This window comes from Mixophyes fleayi, chromosome 1 (assembly GCF_038048845.1).
Source record: "Mixophyes fleayi isolate aMixFle1 chromosome 1, aMixFle1.hap1, whole genome shotgun sequence".
In the NCBI taxonomy this organism is placed as follows: domain Eukaryota; kingdom Metazoa; phylum Chordata; class Amphibia; order Anura; family Limnodynastidae; genus Mixophyes; species Mixophyes fleayi.
The window spans coordinates 444952799-444970270 of record NC_134402.1 but is presented as its reverse complement, the minus strand read 5'-3'; the positions used below and the strand labels follow the sequence as shown (position 1 = coordinate 444970270).

Below are 17472 nucleotides of genomic sequence, written 5' to 3'. Positions count from 1 at the left end.
GTAAGAAGAGATATTACAGTGCTGGTATGTTGTATAATGTATAGTCCAGGATATGATTTAGTGGTAAGAAGGGATATTGCAGTGCTGGTATGTTGTATAATGTATAGTCCAGGATATAATTTAGTGGTAAGAAGAGATATTACAGTGCTGGTATGTTGTATAATGTATAGTCCAGGACAAGATTTAGTGGTAAGAAGGGATATTACAGTGCTGGTATGTTGATTTTATGAGCCGTGTGACGAGGCCAGTCTTGTGTAGAATACATTTATTGTAATTAGCAGTACAATGGGAATTAGTGAGATGATAATAATGAGATACAGATGACATCAGGTGAATTATCTTCATGCGTTTGCAAAATTGTGAAAAGGGGACAACACTACCAAAAAATCTCTTTATAAAGACCTCCTTACTAGAGTAACATCTTTACTTTTACCTATGAAAGAGAGAAGAGATCTACGCTTCAGCCACCCATCACCCTAGTACCTATGTACAAAGTTGTCAATGCTGTAATATATTTCCTTGGAAGCCATGAATTGAGGCAGATTATGCGCGATACGGACTAAGCGGACATTGGGCCTCTACACCCCCATCATGTCATGTACGCTGAATTTGATAATAGTGTACTTTTTGTATTTTAAATATCCCTTTTCAATAAATATCAACATATAGAATCTATAGAGTAAGAATTAATAAGAACTACACCAAAAATAGGGACAACAGGTCAGAAATATTAACCTATTTTATACAGCTTTGCGTGATCGGTTATAACCAAAGCAAAGATAAATTTAAGGCATAAAAATATCAAATTACAGCGGAACCAGATGACATTTCCAGCAGGGTCGGGTATTAAAACAGAAGAGACTCGGGGCAGGAATTGCAATCACATGTCTGAAATCTGTGTGTAAACTTAAAATTCAAGTTTCCATATATAAAGAATATACCAATATGATGGACAAATATATAAAAGTTTCAATATTTAATTTCCTTGACATTATATTTACATCTGCTATTGCTCTCTGCTATCAGCTATGTTCTGGTTGCCTGCAGCGCTATTCATTGGAATTACTGTTGTACTGGGAGATCAGCTTGACCCACAATAACAACGTTACCTTGAGTTCTGAAAAAGCTCCTCAATCTTTTACATCTATTTGTGAATGTTATAACCGGCTCTTATATAATGAATCCTGGATTCATGATGTTCTGTGCCCCTCCCTGGGTGGCCGGTTCAATTGTCCTTTCTGGCCTCCTCCAAAGCCGTCCCTGAGTGCAGAGAGTTCTGTCTCCAACAACGCACCAGCAGATCTGAGCCAGCTGATAGATGAAGGTCTTCCAGTTTGTACAGAGCTGGCAGCTGTACACCGAGATGTACTGAGCGGCAGGGCCATCTTAACAACATTATGGGCCCCGGGCAAAGCAGTGGACTGGGGCCCCTACCCACACAATCACTCACAGGAATAAAAATGTAAAATTATGAATAAAATGAAGTTTATATTTATTGGTACCTGCAACAAAAATCAGTGTTTAAACATTAAAAACATGCTGTACAGCTGTGCCTTGATACATGGGTGAATGGATTTTTTTTTTTCTATTTGGCCCTGCCTATGGGGCTCCTATGCTTGTGGGGCCCCCGGGCACCTGCCCAGAGGGAAAGACGGCCCTGCTGAATGGGATCAGCTCTTTTGATGAATTAATTGTGCCAGGTTTAAAGAAAATAAATTGAAATTGCAGCTCTGTTAGACCGTTCCTGGATATTTATGTGGAATAATCGTGATACAACAGCAGTGTAATGTACAGGTAGACAACTGGTGGTGTACTACAAGTCCTAGCATGGCCTGTCAGTGGCACAACAGCTACACAGAGGGTAATAATTAATAAAGTTGGAGACTTGTGTAAATGAGCAGATATTGGGCAATAGTCAGCAAACGCTCTGTAGCTGGAAGAGAAGAGACGTCTGTCATTTGTCCGTGACGAGATTTCGCAAGAAAGGGATTAAATCAATATACGTTACAGTCACATTTTGAAAGACAGAAGTGCTAGGTGACTGGCTGATAGTCAGATTAGTGTTTGAAGCTGGGACAATGATCCATTTCAGTGGAATCATCCAGATTTACAGAAACAAGTTTAGCAGGTGACACAGCCTGCTTTCACTATCTATATTAATAGAACTGAAATAGAACAAATACAGAGAACTAGAACTGAAATACAGCAAGTAAGAATTCTGAACGCACAGAAAAATGAGCTACAACCAATAGTGAGACAGAATAATACAAACAACACAGGTGGTTAATGCCTCACAGTTTATCTAATCAGACAGCACCTGCTTTGCCAAGGAGTAACCTCCTGTCTGAATATTAGCCGCTGCCTCCGTATGTCACAGAGTGGGCTCAACACAGAAGCGGAAAAAAAAACCTATACACTTTTTAAAATCTAAACTTTCATTTTGAAAAGTGATGTATTTAGAGGTTGTTAAAGTAGTGGCCCTTATGTGGCCCTAACAATCCCAGCACACAGCAGTCTGTATTGTCTGCTATTATTAGACTCTAAACCTTTCCCGCTCGTTACGTCATTTCCCTGCACTGTAAGGATGAAAGCAGTATATGAACTACATATACTCAGCGTAAATATTTGTGTCAGCAGCCGCCCTTCCAGATACTGCTAGATATCACTAGAAAGCACTGTATTATTATGTTAGAATGAGATTTATAACTTCACGTTTCAAACAAAGAAAAGAGAAGAAAACTGAGTGGATTCTCTCTGCCCATAATGTAATGTTTTATTTCAGGTCCGTCTCCTGTACGGATAGGTTCCTAGAGCGATACGTCTTACTCAGACACTCTCTGTTCATCTATTCTACTCTTCTCTCCCGCCAACCGTATTTCACATGTTTTAACTATTTTTCTTTTTCAAGCCTTTACTTTTCCCTCCAGGTCTTCTTTTGTATATTCTCCTTTATATGATTATCATTTCCTTATGAATTATGTTTATGCTAAGTTTGTCATTTTTTTTTAAAAAAAAAATAAAATTTGTTTATGTGAAATAAAAACAAACAAACCCCTCCAGCAGCAAGCTGCCATTATTTCCTTATAAAATGTGTAGAGTGGAGTAAGCTCTGTGTATTTTTATAAAGTTAGGAGTAAATACACGTAGAAGGGGCAATTCTGCACCTTTTGCACTTATGGGGGAAGGGGGCAAATTTAAAATGTGCAGACACACTTAGTGGGGAAATTCAATACTGCGTGATGTTTGGCTGTGAGTGGTATCCCAGCATTGCGGCTCTTCCTGCATGCCTCTATGGGGTGCAAGGAAAAATATCTGCAATGTATGGCACGCAGGATGTAATTCTCCCTTTAAAACTTCACACTTCTGTGTAGCAGCTTGTGACAATTTCCGTGAGGAACCTAACACAGCAGCAAACTCAGAATATTGTTACACACTTTGCTGGTCACGGAATGGATCTAAAACAAGACGGGAATCTGACTCATGGTTACCTGGTCGGGAAGGTTTAGTTGTTTCTGAAATAAGTCCAAAGCGTCTGTGAAAATGGAAGAACATTTTATAGTTGGACTTGTAGGTCATCGAGACTAGAGAAAGTCATGGGCAAAGTGTGTAGAACAGGGTAAGTGTAAGACACAAGAAGGAGTACAGAATGAGACTTTTAGCACATTTAGACCAATGCTAACACAATGACATCTATTCCAGGGGAATGAGAACAAACCACTCTGCCCTGTCATATCAAATCAGGCTTGTAATGCACTGAAGGAGCATCAAAAGAGGTAAAAGTTAGTAAATGTTGCAGGAAAGCAGACATGATCTGAAGGGGGATATCTCTATGAAGATATGGCCTCAAATCAACCTCATCCAGAAACAGGAAAGAACGACGAATACACGTAAAATGACAGAATAGATATCACACAAATTCTGCACATTTTGTTGAAAGCTTCTTAAATAAAATGTATTTCTTCACATCAAGAGTGTTTATTAAGTAAAAGCTACAACTGAAAGCCGGTATCCAGAGTGAGCGTTCTCCGTTCCCACAGAGCGTCTGCTATCTCCTGACTATCCTGCTCTTCATACAGCTCAGATAAGGCCCCAGCGCCGGCATCTCTCACACTTCATATCCTTCTAACTGCAGATAGCAGCATGAAGGGGAGAGGGCAGCCTGGCTCCCACAGCCCCATCAGCTGGCCCTTTATTTGGCAGCTCATTAAAAATGACCAAAATTGGCCTCACGGACCAGCTACATCATTACTGTGGCTTCTGTCCATGGGAAATGTGTCTGCTCAGTAATACTGGCAACGTGCACAGCACCACTTCTCTTCTCAGCACCATGATGCTACGGTTAAGGGGACCCATCATGTAAACACAATTTATGCTTCAGTCGGCAGAAATATTTAAAAGTAATGTCTTTCTGCGTTTTATTATTTTAGCTGTGCGGACGGTGGTCACCTCGCCGCATGAAGAGGGTGCGTCGCCAGAGGGCGTGCTGTGGTTCAGTACAGACTTCGCACCTGACATGCAATGCTAGTAAATGACGCTTGCTGAGTCTTCCTATACACAGTGGGCTACACCTATATTTATTAGGATGTTGTCTATCCTTGCTAGGTATCTGCGACGTCATTGATGCAACAATGCATGTCGTCATATCACAAAGACATGAGAAGCAGCCAATCAATTCCCTAAGAAATAGTGACATCATTATAGCGCCTCATGCATCAATGCCATCACTGGTTCCGTGTCAATTCACAGGCACCATTCTTTGGAGTGACAAACACAACGGCTGCCTCCTCTTTTTGCAGGTAGCAGGTGACATTAAGCTTACATTGACGGGTGACGTGTCAGAGACGGCGGTGATTTAACTAAAGCAGATTAGGCCTTGCAATTATTACCCTGGCAGAAGGTTTACACCCTTTGCATTGACCTGAGTATGGGAGTACAATGACAGTCTACAGATCACACCCACACAATTAGCTGTGACGATAAGAAAAGTCAACAATGGAGCCTATAGAAAACTATATATAGCACGTGAAATACAGCCAACTATAAATAGGACTCTGAGAGACAGGTGAAGGAAGTCGGGTGTATAAAGCAGAATCACAGCCATCACCATATAGCTGCACCAGACATTAGGATGGTAGAACACAGGTAATATAGTTTACAGCAGATTTACAAGCAGCCATGAGAATAACTGTTACAAGGATTTTTTACCTGCACTAGACAAGGATAATACAGGGGTTGGGGAAACCTGAAGGGATAATATGGCGGAGGGGGGACTGGAAGCGGTGATAGAGGAGAGAACGTAAAGGGATAATATGATGGGGAAACAATGGAGGATTGCAAAGTGTGCCTACTATTAATATCTAACTTAGATATTTTAAAACTAGCCATACAAACTTTTTAATTGTGATATTAAATCCCCCCCAAGTGTCAGTATGACAGAGGTGCGGAGTATTCTGCAGATGCACACACGTGACAGACCGACTCGTCACATGACTGAGCACTGTCTGGATACAAACTCTAACGTATCAAAAAAAAAATCAAAATTCTCCTGCAATCTGCAGCCGTAAGAGAGGTTTTTGGGGTGTCTCCTTATTAGGAGACCCGGGCATCAGACACGTGCCATTCTCATACTTAGAGGTTAATTAGTACAGATTAATATACAGAATTTTTTTGGGGATGGACATAATTTAATCATGGCTTCATATTATGGTCATGTCTGACTCTTTAGTGTCTATTTAGGACTGGTGTCCTGAGGGCAGGACATAATATGTAAAGGTGGATATGTATTGCTGGTAATTAGTGTGACTTATTACACATACACTGCACATTGCTGGATAATCTATTCTTGTTGCTGCATTGTCGGGCTACAGTAAAGCTTTAGTTATGTGCAGCTTCCATTAAGAACAAAGACATGCTTTCCCAAATACCACAGTGGCCTCTTAAACGCTCCCATTAAACATGCTGGTACACGTAGGTTCAAGACAGATATATCCGCAGTTGTCGCTGCTAACCTGGGATCCGTCACTATCGGTGCATCTCTGTGTGTGTGACGTGAGGTTAGCAGCGTTCCTGGGTTTTTCTGTCTAGTTAATACTAAATAAACATCTAGGATGGAAACAGTGACATACGCATTTATTACAAAATGCTTCTTCGCAACAGACAAACTTTTATTTTACAAGTTGTACATTGTCAGACAGCTCCACTACAGACGCAGACAGTACAATCTCTATTGGCCTCAGCAATCCCAGCTCTAGATCTTTAAGAGCATTGACTTGGGGTCAGAACGCCTACTGTATTCATTCTACAAAACTGGAGACACAGAGAGTTCCACAGCCTGTAACCAATCAGGTCAGGCGTCTGTCAAACTGAGGATGACGCCAAATCTACATTTATATGAAAGTTCATTAACCTCTGTACTATAAAAGCGCACCTTCTGGTATGTCAAACGGTGACAGAGGGACATCTCTCATTTGTGTAAATCGCATGGTATAGATGAGCACGTCCAACAGACTTTTCCACATGAAGTAAAAGAAAACTGCGGCAATAAACTGCACAGTCCTAGAGGTATACTTATATAAAACTCACAAATACGTATGTAACAACCTTGACAAGCCTTACAGTGTACTTACTACAAAGCGATTGTTCACTGGAATGAGCAATTTCTAACAAAGTATCTCCCTACATGCGTCTTCAATCAGCTCTCCGACGTGTACTAGTTGTAGAAGAGCATCCAGTCCACACGCCCAAAACACTTTTGGAATGTTTAAACTACTATCTGCTCTTTTACGTATGAACTTATATTTTAGGTTTAGTGGCCTTTTAGGACAATATAGTGAATAGCCATTAAGATGTATAACAAGGGGCGATATAATAATAGGGAATAGACAGACAAAAGGGAAAAATTGGCTGAAAAAGGAACAGCGAGATATTGTAGTGAAAATAGGGTCAGAACGGAAGTATGTGAGAGGGACTACTGGTAAAAGGTCATTAAAAGAGGGACTATGATCGTACCATAGTTGGATGGATACATCATTGCTGTACAACAGCAGAAGACAGGTCAGAGCCTTTCATAAGTCTGTTCACAATCTTGGTAAATTGGTTTTACCACATAGATCTTATGCAAATATATATCTATGTGAATGTGATGCGTCGGACTCCACTCCATCCCCACTGGCTCCATATTTTGGAGCCAGGGGGGGTGGAGGGGAGAATCTGTCACACTGGGGGGCAGGCGCTGACCTCTATCCACACTTACCCTGAGCCTGTCTTTGGGCAGTGCAACTGCGCCTTGTTTGATGACTTCCAGGACTCGTTCTACGGAGAGATCGGCTCCGGCTTGTTCCAGACGGGAGCTGAAGAAGCAGATGACCTATAAGAGAAGAAAGAGAGAGAGAGAGAGATGAGACTGAGTCTGTCTGCAAATACTGCAATCGAATATAAACTGTGCTCAGATCCACCGCTCAACCCTACGTCATTTCCCTCATTAGAAAACACTGGTTATTGCCAAGTTTTACTAATTTACACCTTAATCAATGCAGAACATTTCAATCAATAAAAGAAAGGATCAGAGGTAGATTGATTTGGTATGAGGACTATTAAAGCGGTTGACTACGTAGGTACACACTACAGGTTTTTCAACCGATTATTGGGCCAATCACACGATAAAGGACCCTTCGGCCAGATATCACATTAATATGTATGCCCCAACGACGAACAATTATCGTTCCAAAGCACATCGTATAGTTTGATTTGATAAACTAAAAATCTCTGTGAACGATGGAACAATGTTGTGCCAATTCTGCCGTTTGCATCCACTCAGGACCAGCCGGTGGTAGTCATTAGTGCAAACACGATTATACAGACACCACAAACAGCGGCAGGAAAATTCTGATTGCTGTAATTCCTTGTCGGTCAGTTTTTCAGCAAGTTGGAATTGACTCCAGCTCGGAATTACAGCAATCAGAATTTTACGCTCGCTGTAAGTAATGTCTGTATAATCCCCACCCAGACCAGCAGTGTCCATAGATCTCCGTAGAGTTTACAGAGTCACAGACTTTTCAGCCGATGGTTATGACAGATGAAGAGCACAGATCAGACGGTAAATCGTGTAAAACATGTATAGTGTGTACACAGGAATCGGCTGCTGATCGGGACTTTCAGTCGTTGGTAAAATAGTTAACGATATCGCATCGGGTGTGCACCTAGCTTAAGACTTCTGTGGCAATTTCTGTTGCCCCACAATATCCATCATTACTGCTCAACTGTGTTTCCCTAGAATTGGATGAGAAGATCGGTACCAGCTCTGCAGGACCAGACTGCGGCAGGAAGGAGGAAAAGTTACGTGGACGTAATTATACGACCCCCTCTGTGCTGTGTATATTCTTGCATAAAGAAACAGCATGTCATCATTCTTCTGTGTTCACAGTTAGGTTTTATGTACACAGAATTCAAATTTATTGTTACCTGCGTAAAACAAACTTAAAAACAAAAATTATGCTCAATCGGAATCCGCCACCACCCCCATAGAAACAATATAAAAGTATAACTAATTAGTATAAAATAACTTGCTGTTCAAGAGGACTTTAAAAACACTGTTACCCTTTATACTGTATCACAAATCTGGATAGAGAACGCAAGTCAATTATTATTATTATTATTATTATTATCTTTTATTTGTTAGGCGCCACAAGATTTCCGCAGCGCCGTACACCATAAAGTCAATGAACAAGGCTTTAATCTGAAATAAGACTTGTTATGGAATGCCGCACTTACTGTATTTTTAATATAAATGACTGTTTTGTGATACAGATTAAATTAAACAAATAAACCCCGGTGAGTTTGGACAAGTTGAAGTGCTGGTCCGGTCCCAGCATCACTCAGACAGGTAACAAAGAGCACATTGGAAGCGCACGCAGGGTACGAGTTGGGTTTGATGTAGAAAGGGCTCTTCACCTGGCACCTTGTAAGAGTTCTTCTGCCCAAACTGCAGAGTCAACATCTCTCCGGCACTCAGGCCAAGGGCAGCGTGTAGCATTTCAAAGCAGAAACAAGAATCGAGCCAGACGGGCTGGGTTTCCTCCGCCACCACCATGAGCAGCGTATACGGCAGACACAGTCATTCTGCAGCAACATCCTCACCCGTGGTTTCCACCAGGTTCAACATGAAAGGCTGCTGAAGCATTTCCGAGATTCATGTGTCTGCTGTGGTTTTTAGCTAAATTAAGAAAGTTTTAACCTATTTTCTGCAGTGCAGGAGGCTTAAGGAGCCTGAAAACTAATGCAACATTAACAACGCGGCAATATTAAAAGGATCTGGGTATTCTTTATTTTGCGATACCTTTCTCTGGCATGGAGACAATAAAAGTAAATGCAGGGAACTTAATAACAGTAATAAATTACTTTTAGTTTCTGAACCTGGACAAAGCTCTGAACAAACAATGTATTCCTGCAGCACTACATATAAATCAGTGACCTATTCTAGCATGCTAGCTGTGGTACCAGCGCACCATACGATAGGTTCAGCATCGCTTGTTTCTAATACACATCTGTATGTATGAAAAGTAATGTGTGCCATGCAACATTCATAGTGTCCTTGAGCTACATATACCAGCTGATGTATCGCTGCAATGGCCCAGAATGCATTGCAGAGCACCAGATTAACTGCACATGGGAATACCGAGAGTCCCTCCTATCTGCAGCTGAACTGGGTGCCCGGCCAGCCTCTCATTAGGTGGTATGCCAGAGCCCTGGTTAGGTGGGATGTTAGTGCCCGACCAGCCTCTCAATAGGTGCAATGCCACTCCCCTGATTATGTCAGACTTTCAATAGGTGAAATGCCAGTGCCCTGATTGGGTGGGATACCAGCAACACGCCAATATCTCAGGTGCAAAGCCAGAGCCCAGATTTAATGGGATGCCAGTGTCCAGACAGCCTCTCATTTAGTGCAATGCCAGTTCCCAGACTAGGTGAGATGCCAATGCTCAACTAACCTCTCATCAGGTGCAATGCCAGTGCCCTGAACACATGGAAAGGCAGTGCCTAGACAGCCTCTCATTAGGCGCAATGCCAGTGCCCAGGAAACCTCTCAACAGGTACAAGGTGGGATATGCTAGTGACCAGTCATTAGATGCAACGCCAGTGCTCTGATTACAAGGAAAACCAGAGCCCACCCAGATTCTCATTAGGGACAATGCCAGTTCCCTCATTAAGCTGCATGCCGGTGCTAAGCAAGATTCTTATTAGCTGCAATGCCAAGGCCCTGATTAGTTGGGATGCCCGTGCCCAGTAGCACTCTGATACCAGGGTCCTGTATAATATGCAGCCCCAGTGATATTATTTGCATCACTTAAATACTTTAAAAAAAAAAAAAAAAAAAATGGAAAAGACTAAGTACAATTTTCCTTCAAAGGGAAAAAACAAGGACAGGAAAAGGATAGCAGAGAGGCCAGAACACAAGAAACGTCAACACTTAGACCTAACACACATCACACTATATACATGGACCATCCTAAATTGTGTTTGTTTTCCTACTCGTCTGTCAGAGGGACCTAAGGATACATGGTAGATCCAGTTCAAAGGACATTACTGTAAAGACTAGACCTCAGACAGCCACAAACGCTCGCACGAGAGGACCACTTCATACGGCTGTCTGTACTCATTTGGCTTGATAGCAAACACACAAACCATAGTAGGACGGCTTCATTCAATCCCCATGGTGGAATGTGAACAACATCATGGTTATTTAACCGACAAGTTTCCCCTCTTTATATATCCCAAGGGCTCAGTCATATATATAATGGTACACTTTCACATTTATCACACTATTTTTTCGCTTTTTGGGTAAGTTTTTGTTGTTTTAACAAGAATAAAAAAATGCATTACTGCAAATTAAATAAATGATCACCGTCCGGCAAAAATGCCACATGCAACATTGTAAATTACATAGTGTATGGCTAGCATGTGGCAAATCACAGATGGAGAACTCCAGTCACCACTAAAATGTTATCCCTACGCTGCTACACCTATCTGAGCCGGGAGATCCCCCCATTTGTTCCTCATCTATTCCCCTGGACTCCAAGCCTGGAGAATAACGAGAGTGAGCAGCGCAGACTCCGGATCAAACTCTCAGCTGAACGGGGCTCATCCAATCACATGATACTAGTGTACAATGGAACTGCGGTAAGTTCAAATCTGATACACACACTCAGTACTGCTCATTTTGTGCATATCTTTACTCTTGAGAGCCTGGAGAATAAAATGAGCAGGATCAGAACGGGGGTAATTATAAGGGAAATTAGCCTGTGGTTAAACTAGTTCAGGCCTGGCTAACCTGTGGCTCTCCAAGTGTTGTGAGACTACAAGTCTCAGCATGCCCTAATAGCTATCAGCAGGCTGTCGACTGGAAAAGCATGCTGGGTCTAACACCTGAAGAGCCACAGGTTGGCCAGGCCTGAACTAGCTGGTAAAATTACGACTAGTTTACTTGCAGACAAGGCAGTAGAAGGTGACTAGTTTACTTGCAGACAGGGCAGTAGAAGGTGATTAGTTTACTTGCAGACAGGGCAGTAGAAGGTGATTAGTTTACTTGCAGACAAGGCAGTAGAAGGTGACTAGTTTACTTGCAGACAGGGCAGTAGAAGGTGATTAGTTTTATTAGCATGATTCTGCATAGTTTACATTAAAAAAATAAAAATAAAAAGTAGTGCAGTGATTCATAGTTTATGTCGCCTCCTAATAATAGTCTATTCATTCTTAAGTACTTGGGACTAACATTAGATGATTATCTCAGACTCATGCCCAAATTCCTGTAGTTAATTGCTCTCCGACAGAAAACAACCAAAAAACATTCAACATTTAATAAATCAGTGGAAAGAGCAGATTTTGATATAGGAAGAGTATCGGGAACGGAGGCACAGTGGTTAGCACTGCCGCCTTGGGTACAATTCTGACCAGGACAGAGCTGCTGTCGGAGCAGGCCATGGCAGATAGGGGTTAGCTGGTCCCATCCACTCCTGAGTCTGCTCTTCTAATGTGTGGGTTTGGCGCACGTACCACAACTGGAAGCCCAAACCAGGTGCCCAGTGATTGAGTGTTACGTCCCTGCCAGGGTGCATGGAGTATGTATGGTCTCCCTGTGTCTCCACCAGACTCTCAGGTCATCCTATGAAACTAACCCTAGTGTGTGTTCGTGGTACAGAAATTAGATGTTAAGTGTCACTGGGGAAGGTGTTGGAATACATCTCATTCTACAACTTTGTGGATTATAAACAGTACAATAAATAAAATGCATCATTGTTATAATTGCAAATAAGATCATCTATTCTGTGTCCTCATATTCCGGCATGATCAGGACTACATGAAGGAAAGCATAGGCACAAATGTGAATTCTATCACTGTACCCTAAATGTTCGATCTTACCAGACCAAAATATATAAAGCCCACTTTAGTGGACTTCCCATATTTACCAAGTAGGTCCTGAGGTTCAGGTTTCCAAACTTAAGCCCCTGCCTGGCTGGTCTAGTTGTTAAATTACCTGTAGCAGAGTCTATACACCGTGTTTATTCTGTGAATGCTGAAGATTAGTTTTCCTGGACTTACAGCGGTCACTGTCACCATTTACAGTAGTCTTACAGGTCATCACATTGTATGTTAGAAAGTATAGTGGGGGATACTTATGAAACATTTACAACAAGAGTTTTCCCCTATGAAACGTTTATAAATGTCAATATACTGACCAGTTATGGAAATAAAAACTGTGCTTACAGACTGCGGTGTAAGGATTCGTGTTGGGAAAGTGAGTTAGTGCTGGAGAATATTGCAGATTACAATTCCTGTGAACAATTGCTGTTTGTGTGACGCTACAACCCATGAAAATAAAACTAGCAGCGACTCGAGTAAAATACATGAGATTGAGGGTTACTCTGACCATAAGCTGCGTGAGTGTAACTTTTTGGAGCTGGGTGTTGGCGCATACATAATTTGGTGGTGCTATATAAATAAATGATAATAAAATAATTATTACGCAGTCACATGATGGATATAATACTCTAACCGTACTTACCATGTCTATATTCTGCATAATATCCTGGAAGGACGGGTGACTCCGAAACTGCTCAAAGAGCTCTCGCTTGTACAGCAGGGCGTACACCAAGTTCGGGTTATGGTGGAGAGAATTGGTCAGGCAGGAGTTAATGATCTCCAGCATCATTCGGATGACTTCTTCGATCACATTCAGGTCCTGGGCCTGTGTAAAACAAAGCACAGATTATGGAATGACCTACGCACAATAATAATAACCAGCAACAGCAATTACACCAAAATACCATAGTAGAAGCAGCAACATTATTATTGCCATGGTACAGAGTATGTGGGCTATACTCCTATACCGTTTGGGATCCATCACCCTGATATCTATTATCCAGAGAGCTCCAAAAACCAAAAGAAAAAATAAAATAAAATCTTGCTTGTTACTATGAGGAGCACTGCTAAACACTGTAATGAGGAGGGGAATGTCAGGGGTTGTGTGGGGAAAAACCAGGGGAAGTTTTAAATGTAATTTAGTATATTTTGAGCACGGTAATCCAAATTACGGCAGTTCCAAGCATTCCGGATCACAAGTACATGAAAACTGCAGCTTAATGTCCTAGAAGCCAACATCATCACCTAATCTCAGTGGAGACAGTAATTTGTTAGCGAAACCAATATACATAAGATGCATCCAATCAATTCTGTAGAAACCAGAGATGACATTGAGGCATGAAGTGGTTGTAGTGAATATGGCACCAACAGACCAAAATGAAGTGAACTTCTGCAGAAATTTGTCTTTTTTTTGGCATTTATCTGCATTTAGGAGAATATGAGCCAATAAGTGTCTGACTGCATTCAGGCCTGACTATAATATTGTAGCAATATGGAAAGTATTCTTATAATGAAAACAGACACCGGTGCCCTATGTCTGGGGAAAAACTAATGGACCAATCCCCCTCCTCTTACATTCCCAATAAAAGTCCTACAGGTGACAGTCAGTTTATAGCACATATTGTCATTGCAAAACCGTTCTGTTGCTCAGATCCGGTGGCTACAGTGGTTTTCATGGAGACCTCTGGTTGCGCCTCTCATGGGGGTCAATGTTTGGAGATGGGAGTATGAAATCGCACAATAATAGCACATTCACGGCTGCAGGGAAGAGATGTGGAGATTGTGATGAGTAAGAGGCATGAGGTTTGGGATGAGGAAATGATAATCTAACCATGTCTGTACCATGCAGAGAATGTAACAATGTCACGGTGTTGATATAAAGTAGATATTTCTACATGAGGAGGAAGAAATGTGTAACAACAAAAGCTGGAACATCCTCATAACAGCCTAGATCTGATATGTATTAAGCCCTAGACAGCTGCTGTCCTTTATAATACGTAGAATAGCCCCAGAAGTCATCTGCTGCCGTTACCAAAAGCCAGAAACTCCACCACAGGACCTACAAAACATATGACAGGACTACTAGTAATATTACGCATAAAGAAGTATAAAAAGTGACTTATGACTGATGAAATATGAGCACAGGCTGAATATTAAGGAGCATTGTGAGCCTAAAATGCCTGATTACAGAAAGCAGTAGCTTGTACTCTGCTAGATGGCATGGGTACGTATTATTTCGAACATACACAACTGTCTTGGTTTAGGTGGGGCAGTCCCACCGTCCCGACAGTCAGGACCTTAGTCCCGATTGCCGGGTATGTTGGGAGGTACCTACTACTCACAGAGTTTGAGCGGGGGGTGCGCCAGTGGCAGATGCAGCTCTTCCCCCAGTGTGGCATGACCACTCCTCCTTTTTCTGTAAGCAACACTGCAAATGCTGAATTCAGTGTGTACCAGCCTTTGTATTATCGTTTATTTATATGGCGCCACAGATTCCGTAGCACACCACAGTCATACAAATATGACATACATGAAAACAGTAAACATAACATGGACATGGGTACAGGGATCTGATGTTTTGAGCCTATTCTCCCATAGGTAGGCAACATGTGGCCCTTTAATTATAGAGGAACTACAAGACCCAGCAGTCAGAAGACCACAGCCAGAGTCTGATTACAGCAGTATTTAACTCTTATTAAAGCCTGTGCATAGCGTATATATCGTCCTCACTGGTTGTATTGGCCACAGTACACGCAGACCCCTTTGTGTCACTGCTCTGACACTGTACAGTAAAGGAGGAAATAATCGGACCGCTGACAATGAGATAAAAGTCAATGTCTCCTGCAGAATAATGGGCTCTGCTAAGCGAGTGCCAAGTGCAACACGAGTTTCAAAACAAATACCAATCAGGGTTTCTGTGCGTGGCACCAGCTAACCTCAGCGCTTGGTCTGGCAGGACGGTCAAAGCTGCACTAAATGAAAGGGTGTCTCTCTGGTGGAATTCCTGCAATTCTTATGGTTTTTCTGTTTGTGTAAGGACGGCTTGTGTACATTACAGCAAGAACCTGGCAGGCAGCGCTGTACAGCACATTTACTAACCCTGGCATTTATCGGAAGTAAACTTTAAATCTGGGGTCACCTGATTCCTGGATTCCACGGGTCACAGAGTCGTGTTTTATAACCCAGAGAAATGTCGCTTAATAGACGGAGCGCAGGCTCACGAATACACAAACTTCTCTCCAGAAACATGCAACTTCTACAGGAGGCTATTGTCTTGTAATTTAAATACCCCTTTTATAGAATGCCCCACCACCCACGGCTGTTCAGGGATTTACATGCAGAGCTATAAATATGTACATCAACAAATTCACACATATTTCACGTGTTTTTAAAACCTGGATTAAAGCTCAATCCACATGTTTAATGCACATTAAAACGAAGCCAATCAGTTGTTCACTCAGTCTACCGGCCCTTTAACAGTCTATTAAAAATAGACAGACATTGTCAGTTACAGTGAATGTCAGGTAATACTGGAAAGTTGGTGAAAAGGCTTCGAACCCTGTAAGAACAAATTATATATATATATAGATTTTAGTTCTAGAAAATTAGCATTTAATGACAGAGAGCAGTGAGGATGACAATGAAAGTATGTGATGTAAGGACTGAGGGCAGTGATGATGATGACGACACTGAAAGAATGTGACGTAAGGACTGAGGGCAGTGATGATGATGATAATGAAAGTATGTGATGTAAGGACTGAGGGCAGTGATGATGACAATAAAAGTATGTGATGTAAGGACTGAGGGCAGTGATGATGACACAATGTATGTGACGTAAGGACTGAGGGCAGTGATGATGATGACAATAAAAGTATGTGACGTAAGGACTGAGGGCAGTGATGATGATGACAATAAAAGTATGTGATGTAAGGACTGAGGGCAGTGATGATGATGACAATAAAAGTATGTGATGTAAGGACTGAGGGCAGTGATGATGATGACAATAAAAGTATGTGATGTAAGGACTGAGGGCAGTGATGATGATGACAATAAAAGTATGTGATGTAAGGACTGAGGGCAGTGATGATGACAATAAAAGTATGTGATGTAAGGACTGAGGGCAGTGATGATGACACAACGTATGTGATGTAAGGACTGAGGGCAGTGATGATGACACAATGAATGTGACGTAAGGACTGAGGGCAGTGATGATGACACAATGTATGTGACGTAAGGACTGAGGGCAGTGATGATGACACAATGTATGTGATGTAAGGATTGACTGCAGTGATGATGACACAATGTATGTGACGTAAGGACTGAGGGCAGTGATGATGATGACAATAAAGGTATGTGCTGTAAGGACTAAGGGCAGTGATGATGACACAATGAATGTAACGTAAGGACTGAGGGCAGTGATGATGATGATAATGAAAGTATGTGATGTAAGGACTGAGGGCAGTGATGATGACACTGAATGTATGTGATGTAAGGACTGAGGGCAGTGATGATAACAATAAAAGTGTGTGACGTAAGGACTGAGGGCAGTGATGATGATGACACAATGTATGTGATGTAAGGACTGAGGGCAGTGATGATGACACAATGTATGTGACGTAAGGACTGAGGGCAGTGATGATGACACAATGTATGTGACGTAAGGACTGAGAGCAGTGATGAAGACAATAAAAGTATGTGATGTAAGGATTGACTGCAGTGATGATGACACAATGTATGTGACGTAAGGACTGAGGGCAGTGATGATGATGACAATAAAGGTATGTGCTGTAAGGACTGAGGGCAGTGATGATGACGACACAATGTATGTGATGTAAGGACTGAGGGCAGTGATGATGACACAATGAATGTAACATAAGGAATGAGGGCAGTGATGATGATGATAATGAAAGTATGTGATGTAAGGACTGAGGGCAGTGATGATGACACTGAATGTATGTGATGTAAGGACTGAGGGCAGTGATGATAACAATAAAAGTGTGTGACGTAAGGACTGAGGGCAGTGATGATGATGACACAATGTATGTGATGTAAGGACTG

The 17472-nt window shown here is 41.8% G+C and overlaps 1 protein-coding gene across 5 annotated transcripts in view; it reads right to left on the bottom strand.

Annotated features, from left to right (window-relative positions):
- Positions 1-17472, bottom strand: part of DYM (dymeclin) — a 247205-nt gene that overhangs the window by 41978 nt on the left and 187755 nt on the right. For all 5 annotated transcript variants that reach the window (XM_075185845.1, XM_075185862.1, XM_075185857.1 and 2 more), the window contains 2 exons: positions 13058-13240; positions 7253-7366 (listed from right to left, as the gene is read on the bottom strand). In XM_075185845.1, the coding sequence (XP_075041946.1) occupies positions 7253-7366; positions 13058-13240 (297 nt within the window). The remainder of the gene's footprint in view (positions 1-7252; positions 7367-13057; positions 13241-17472) is intronic.